The 7707-nt window shown below is 35.3% G+C and overlaps 1 protein-coding gene across 1 annotated transcript; it reads left to right on the top strand.

Annotated features, from left to right (window-relative positions):
* The first annotated feature begins 496 nt into the window (after positions 1–496).
* stmn1a (stathmin 1a) lies at positions 497–3860 on the top strand. The gene is made up of 5 exons (XM_051872273.1): positions 497–610; positions 1803–1848; positions 1969–2141; positions 2492–2683; positions 2764–3860. The coding sequence occupies exons 2-5, from the start codon at positions 1833–1835 to the stop codon at positions 2827–2829; spliced, it is 447 nt and encodes a 148-aa protein (XP_051728233.1). The 5' UTR covers positions 497–610; positions 1803–1832; the 3' UTR covers positions 2830–3860.
* Positions 3861–7707: the final 3847 nt, after the last annotated feature.

Below are 7707 nucleotides of genomic sequence, written 5' to 3'. Positions count from 1 at the left end.
TTATCTTCATGAATAATTTAACTATAGGCCTATTAGAAACTTAAAATGAGACAAAAAAAAAAAAAAAAAAAAGCCTGTTAACACATGTAACAGGCTTATAGGCTTTAACATAGGCTATAGGCTACATACACATCTCCTTAAACATCCATGCCCATGTGTTTTATTCACTACCAAAGTGAAGTTTGTGACAAGACATAAACCATGGTTTCCCATCATCAGTTAGCCTACCATCACCTGCTTTGACGTTGTTACATAACCGTCTCAATAAAACAAGAGGCGCTGTCATAACGCATCTGACTCAAACTACTCATGAGAAGTGAACAGAGACTATTTTTATATTGTCTTCCATTGTTGCCCACTGAATCTCAATAGTAGCAAGAATGGCATTGGCAATAAATAAATATTCCGCTGTATGGTATTGTTTAAACGTCTTGTTTTGTTTGAAACAGAACTACATTATCCAGGAGCCAGTGAGCGCAGCCAATGGGCATCAAGAACACGATGTGACGACATAAATTCGATCCTTTTATGCGCGAACTTGACATGCGTTGAGGCAAGAAAACGGCGCGAGGCGAGCTTTGTCATCAAACCTGGATCTTTTTGTTTGAAGGTGGGTGTGCCTGTATTATTGTGATATAGTTGTTGAAAATGGCATGCTAGATATTAATTTGTGTTCATATGCGTAGAATTATTCAAGTGTAGATGTATATTTATTTGGCTTGCATGTTTTTATTTTTGTCAATGCGTCAATTTTATCTAACACGCATTTCATGGTTTATCTGCACTGAAAGGTTTATGTCTAGATTTATGTCTTGGTTTAGGCCGTGTATAAGTAACATTTAAATAAAAGCTCGTTTGTATTGGTATGACCTGAAACAAATATTGAAGACAAATTCTGACCTATATTTCGAAAAGTTGTCTCAGTAACTCGTTCATTTGAAATGCATCAGAATGCTTGTTTAAAGCTCCATGTACTTTTTTTGTCCCCCCTTATTCTGCATGCATGTCGTGTTTATGTACGTGTAATTCATCTCCATTAAAGCATTGTTGCAGGTTAGAGTACACCGCAAACGGTTGGGTTGCATAGTGTTGTATGTGTTTATGCGAGATCATGGAGTTGCAGAAAGAGCAGGGCGAAGCTGTGCACGAGGTGCCGCTTGACTGTCTTTGTTTGTTTGGATCAGTTCTCTGTGTGTTACTAATAAAAGCGCCTTTGTTTATCCACAAAGTGCACTTCGATATTGCGTCTCATTCTAGAGCAGGAACACATCAAATGCCATACTTCGAATAACAACGAAATAACAAATTTTTTCCCCCCGGCATGTGGTTTTCACACGAGCAGGTAGTGTTTAGGGGAGGGGCGGGGCGGTGCAGTGTGAGTTTGTTTTTGAAGAATTCGCGCCAGTTTTTCACCGCGAACTAGAGCAGAAAACCTTTGCGCGCCAAATTCACAACATGTCGACAACTAAACTTGTTAATTTGTTGTGATTTAGAGACTCAGTTTCCCAAAAGTGGCAAAATCTGACGCCCTACCATCAGGGGGCGTCCTCACGTGGGGAGTCGAGTTATTTACTAAAAGTGCAAAAAGCTATTTGAGTACTAGTCTTTTTTTTTTTTTTTTTTTTTTTTTTTTTTAATTTATTTTATGCAATTTGTGTTGAACTTTATATAAAATCCATATAAGGATAAATGGGGGGAAATATCTTAGACAAGTAAACGTGTGTCTACAGTATGACCAAGATGAAGGTTTATATTGTGCAGTTAACAACATGGAACCCTTATGTTGCTGATTTTGTTTTCAGGCATATTTTGACCTGTAGTCTTCTGCAGCAATGGCCTCTCTAAGTGGTAAGATTCTTGTATTTATGCATGTGTAAAATAAATAAATAAATGGCAGGTGACTGGATCTGGATTAATATGAGGCAGAGATGATCCATGCATTCTGTAGTTAAGTAAGCTTGTTTTCAGATATTCAGGTTAAGGAGCTGGACAAGCGTGCCTCAGGACAAGCTTTTGAGGTCATCATTGGGAGTCCTGTTCCAGATGCCAAGGGTGAATTCCCTCTCTCCCCTCCAAAGAAGAAGGATCTTTCCTTGGAGGAGATCCAGAGAAAACTAGAAGCCGCAGAAGAGAGACGCAAGGTGTGTATATATATATATATATATATATAATTTTACACATTTTCAGACATTTTATCCTGCATACAAGACATGCAAAATTACAACTTACATTCACATGAAATGCGTTACACAACAATAAATGGGCGTGTGTGTCCCCTTGTTAAGGCCATATAAAAGTACAGGGAAGGCAGTGATGTGTGTTACAGGGGTCTTTGTTCAGTCTGTTACTGGAATAAGCTTTGTACATTTGCTATTTTTCTTTTGACGATGTCATAGTCCTAGCTTGAAATACTCATACATAACTAAAGGCTTTTTTTTTTTTTTTCTTTTCTTTTCTTTTGTTTTCTTTCTGTCCCCCTTTTTTTCCCTAGTCTCATGAAGCAGAGGTTTTGAAGCACTTAGCAGAGAAGCGTGAGCATGAAAAGGAGGTGCTTCAAAAAGCCCTAGAAGAAAACAACAATTTCAGCAAGATGGCAGAAGAGAAACTGAACCAGAAAATGGAGGCCAACAAAGAAAACCGTACAGCAATCATGGCAGCCATGAATGAGAAGTTCAAAGAGAAGGTACTGCAAACGTGATGTGGTCTTCATAGCTGACTTTTATGTAATAAAAATAATTAATAGTTTTTTTGCTTCAATTCTAGGACAAGAAGTTGGAAGAGGTTCGAAAGAACAAAGAAACCAAAGAGGTCAACAGTGAAGGAAACTGAAACTTACAATTATGGAGTCCCCCCTTTTTTTTTTTTTTTTTTTTTTTTTTGTTTGTTTGTTTGTTTGTTTGTGTGTTCACATGAGAAAAAGTAAGGTTTCATCATGGTCCATATTCAGAAAACAAACAACAATAAAATATGTAGCTTTTGGTTTGTATATAGCAGTGGTTTTACATCTTGATCAACTCTCATTTTACATATCTGTGCACTATTTGGACTGCAGCTTTGTCATTGTTGTCTGATATTAGCTGTCTTCAGAACCTGATAGGGACTCATGTATGATGTGCTTAAATCCTTAACATGACTGTTACTGTCTGCATTTCTCGAGCTTTTTGCTTTCATGAGGTTAGGAGCTTGGTTTTTTTTTTTTTTTTTTTTTTTTTTTTTTTGCTGCAAGCACATGACGGTTCTTTGTACAGTCTGAGGATGAGTATTGGGGGGCTTTACATGTGAAATGCAAAAATAGCAATACATGTTGACATCTATGACGGTTATCTTGTCTTAACTGTTGTAATAAATAAATGACATGCTAAAACTAGTGTTGGCTGTATGCTTTGGTGAACGTTAGAAGTGGAAAAGTGACCATTTCTCTTTCAGGTATTCTTACAGTATGGAAAATGGGCAAGTCTGTAGTCATGTATATGACATGTAGAATTTAATATTACTTAATAATCAACCAAAAACTTGTGCTCAAATTAGTTTAGGATAAAGTTTGACAATTTTGAAGCTTCACTGAGAAGCCCATTTCAAGTGTTACCTAGTCACAGTGGATCAGGCATAACATGGATTGTGTCTCCCTCTAGTGTAGAAAGTGTTGTTCCTTCCCTAACATGTTCTTCAACATCTTTTATGCATCTCATTGTGTACCAGATTGCAAAGTGTTCCCCCAGCTTGGGCAATTTATGTTTTAAGAAATGGGGCAATTCAAATACTTAATTGTTGTGATGTTCATTTGAATTGATTTAATCTGTGAAGTTTCAAGTGACCAAATTAAAGTGTATGCAAAGTTGTTAATTACTTCAAACTCTGAAGTGTGGGCTTTGTGTAGTTTGTCAACTTATGAAACCATTTTCTTAGGCAATGATAAAAGCTGATCCTAGTCTGATTCCCATGAGTCTGGACATTGCTGTAAACTAATTTACCTTATTTTTATTTATTTTTTTAAGTTAAAGTAAAGATCCTTTTTAAATTTTGGATAATTTTTAAAATTGTTGAGAATAAAAATGGAGTAAAAGACAAATGTATTTTCTGAGATAATAGATAATTGCCATGTATTACCAAATATCTGTCCTCAGTAGATGGTAAACACTCTGTGTATGATCAGGTACATTGGGAAAATGTAGGAGACGATACCTTAGCTATTGTGGATGGTTAATGTTAAGCGCTTTACTCCACAGTTTGCGCTAATCCATTATGAAGATGAAGCAGCCATAAGCATCTTTAGTGATCCAAGTGGTGTCCATTTATAACTGGGTACAAAACTCCCACATTTGTTTTATTAGGTACCTTAAGATAACCTAAATTCATTTACATTACATATGTACATTATAGATGCAAGCAGAAATAGTTTTTTTTTTCTTTTTTCCTTTTATTTGTCATTGCTGAGCTTTTCTTTCCACAAGATCCTCATCTTCTCATCCTTGCCTGCCTGCACCGTGACATCATTAGGGTCCGTGAAGCAATTTATTTATTTTTTACACAATAAGAAATTATGCCAAATTTAATATTTTATTTTTCAAGAATTTCATTCTTTTAATGATAGTTTTCCCTCCCATTATCATATCAAGAAAGCTGTATCACCTTGACATTGTTTATATTATGCCAAAAATACCAAAATAAGTTTAATACAGAAATTAAAAACAATTAATAATTCAAGTATTTTTGAATAAATAATGTACTTGGGCCATATCTGACCAGAATATGGAGGCTTTAGTTTTGACACTTAAAATATAAACACGGGTCATTCTAAACCCAGGGTTAACAGAATCCTGGACTACATTTTTCCCATGTTTTAGTCTTAAGAATTCAGAGGTGTAAAGAGTACCTGAAAACCATACTTGAATAAAAGTACTGATACCTTACATCGAAAATGACTCCACTACAAGTTTATTTTCTAAAATCAAAATAAAACTGAACACCTCAACGTTGCAATAAATCAAGGTCGACACAACAACCTTTTAAACGTCTACAGCTCAAGTGCACAGAAAGGCCATAAGTAAACCAATATCCTTCAAAGCGGTCTTGTCAATATAGCGGATAATTAAAACAATGTTAAGTAAAATTAAATAGTCAAAGTCTACTGTATGTGCTGGTTTGAGCCTCATCACCAACTGCAGTCATTTCCTCATCATAATAAATAAAACATCTGCGATCAGCAACTACCTGCTAATGCACTCATATTCACGTAAAGTATCCTTGTTGACAAGTTTTGGGTGAGTAAAGGCAAAATGCACAAGATATAGTACCTTCAATGCCCTTAGATGGCGATATCGCTTCTTAATATCAGAAACTAACTGCTGCAGAAAAAGTTAGCTGCCATAAAAAATTTAATTTGTAATTGCGTTACTCATCTCACACGTAGTGGAGTAAAAAGTACATTTACTTGCTCAAAAATGTAGTCAAGTAGAGAGTAAAAGTTGCCAATATCTTTGATACTCAGTACAACTACAAAGTAGCCAAAAAGATACTTAAGTATAGTAACTAATTACATTTACTCAAGTACTTTACACCTCTGTAAGAATTAATATTGGGTCTTCAGGTTTTGTTTTTCACACATTTACATAACATATGTACATTATAGATGCAAGCAGATGTTTTTTTTTTTTTTTCATTTGTCATCAGCTTTTCTTTGCACCACTGAAAAATGTCTTCAGGTTTTTTCTTCCTCCTTCATCTGTCTTAAAATTCATTTGGATGTAGTTTTATCAATGGAAAATATAGGCCACTCAAGTGAAACTGAAGGAAATATTTAGTTCTTCACTTTTTATTAATATTAAGTATTCATGGCCACAAAGTGGACTCCACAATTTTTCTTTCTTTCTTTCTTTCTTTCTTTCTTTCTTTCTTTCTTTCTTTCTTTCTTTCTTTCTTTTCTTTTCTTTTTTTTTTTGTGTGTGCCAAAGATGTATTTTATTACTGAAGTTTGATTGTATTAGGCCAGGGGTGGCGAACTCCGGTCCTTGAGAGCCATAGTCCTGCAGAGTTTTGCTCCAACAATACACCTAAACCACCTAATTAAGGTATGAAGTGTTACTAGAAAGATACAGACAGGTGGGTTTTTATCAGGATTGGAGCTAAACTCTGCAGGACTGTTTTTCCAGGACCGACGTTCGCCACCCCCTTATATATGATAAAGGGGGCATTTTGAACGCTTTTCTGAGGAAAAATCTATCCACAGAATGACCATGTTCAGTATTTTAATAACAGCTTGATCCACTGGGGGGAGCACTGCACAATCACTTTCAGTTTAAGGGCCGATGATGTAATGTTGACATGCTGACAAAATGCACCACTGCGGTTCCTGACAGGTCTGTCAACCACATGTTCATTTGGCTGCTGACATTAGCAACTCACACTCATTATGTCAGAATTTATAGTCGTTCCTCACTAATGTGCTGTAAAAGAGAACGGAAAAAGAAATCACATTCCTTGCACAACACTGGAGTGTGGGTGTCTCTATAAAGTACATCCAATACATTTCATGAAATTATGCTCCTTCAGTGGGGTCAACACTGAAGTCTAAGTTCATGCAGACAATTGCTGAGGTCAGTGTAAAGTCAATGCTGCAACAATGCTCTCGGATCAGAGGTAGTCACGATAATGTCTGGAGCAATCCCAGCATTGAATGAACTGAAGGTTATGATCACAGCAAACTATGTCACTTCAGCCTTTTCTTAGTGCTTTTTTCGACCCTATTTACCTTTCCGCCATTCACTTTGACAGCAGACCTTTCAGATGTCCTCTCAAAAGCTGACATCTCCTCCGTTTTCATTTCATAAAGGTCAACTACCATATATTTTACAGTCAAAAGTCTTTAAAAAAGAAGTCAGGTTGCCACCACATGACCAAAATTCATATAAAGGAAGAAATACACACTTCTGACAGTAATCACATCTGATGACAATCTACAATTAGTGATGTTTGAGTCAGTAACATACAGTAAGACAGTAAGAGTATCTAAGATAAAGAAAAGGAAAAATCTTGTTTAAAACATGTGCCAAGTTCTTTGAAAATCTATTCTTTCTATTCATGTTGATTTCATATGGTTGGTTTTAGAATTTTTAATACCATTTTCACGAAGAGCTTCAGTTTAATAACTCTTCATGAATCATGATGTCATGTGGTGCCATCAAATAAAAAGTAATATATTTTCCTTTCACCTTAAATACATGTGAGTGTACACATACATTTTAGTTTTTAAATATATATTTCAGACTAAACAGTATTTTATTATTATTATTATTATTATTAATATATTTTTTTTTTTTTAACAAATATTCATTGTTAATTAGTAAATGTTATGTTTTTGAGGAGTCATACCACATGACATTTTACAGCTCACAGTGATGTGTCAGGTTTATGTTCTGTTTTATGGACTTTTAGGCTAGTTTGAACTTCCTGGTTTAGCCTATGAAAGGGGCCGCAAAGGAAAAACTTTTACATTTTTTAGTACATTGTTTTCGTGTAAACACCCTTAGTTGACTGTCTCCTTTTATCCCTATTTTTCCGATTTTGTTTCTATGGTTACAATCAGATTATGTTTACCTACTCCTCTTTGTTATCCCCTGAGTATTTACACCCTGAGTTTGTTTCTGTTTATTGTCTGGTATTGTTTGTTTATTTTACAATAACATCATTAGGGTCCGTGAAGCAATTTTA

Source organism: Ctenopharyngodon idella, chromosome 19, assembly GCF_019924925.1.
Source record: "Ctenopharyngodon idella isolate HZGC_01 chromosome 19, HZGC01, whole genome shotgun sequence".
Lineage (NCBI taxonomy): Eukaryota > Metazoa > Chordata > Actinopteri > Cypriniformes > Xenocyprididae > Ctenopharyngodon > Ctenopharyngodon idella.
The sequence above is the reverse complement of the archived record's forward strand: the minus strand, read 5'-3'. Positions and strand labels throughout refer to the sequence as shown.

Bases quoted from the DNA above. Each gene is read 5' to 3' on its own strand.
- stmn1a (XM_051872273.1), top strand. The intron at 2,142-2,491 runs GTGTGTATATAT...TTTTTTCCCTAG, and splicing joins CCGCAGAAGAGAGACGCAAG to TCTCATGAAGCAGAGGTTTT. The intron at 2,684-2,763 runs GTACTGCAAACG...CTTCAATTCTAG, and splicing joins ATGAGAAGTTCAAAGAGAAG to GACAAGAAGTTGGAAGAGGT.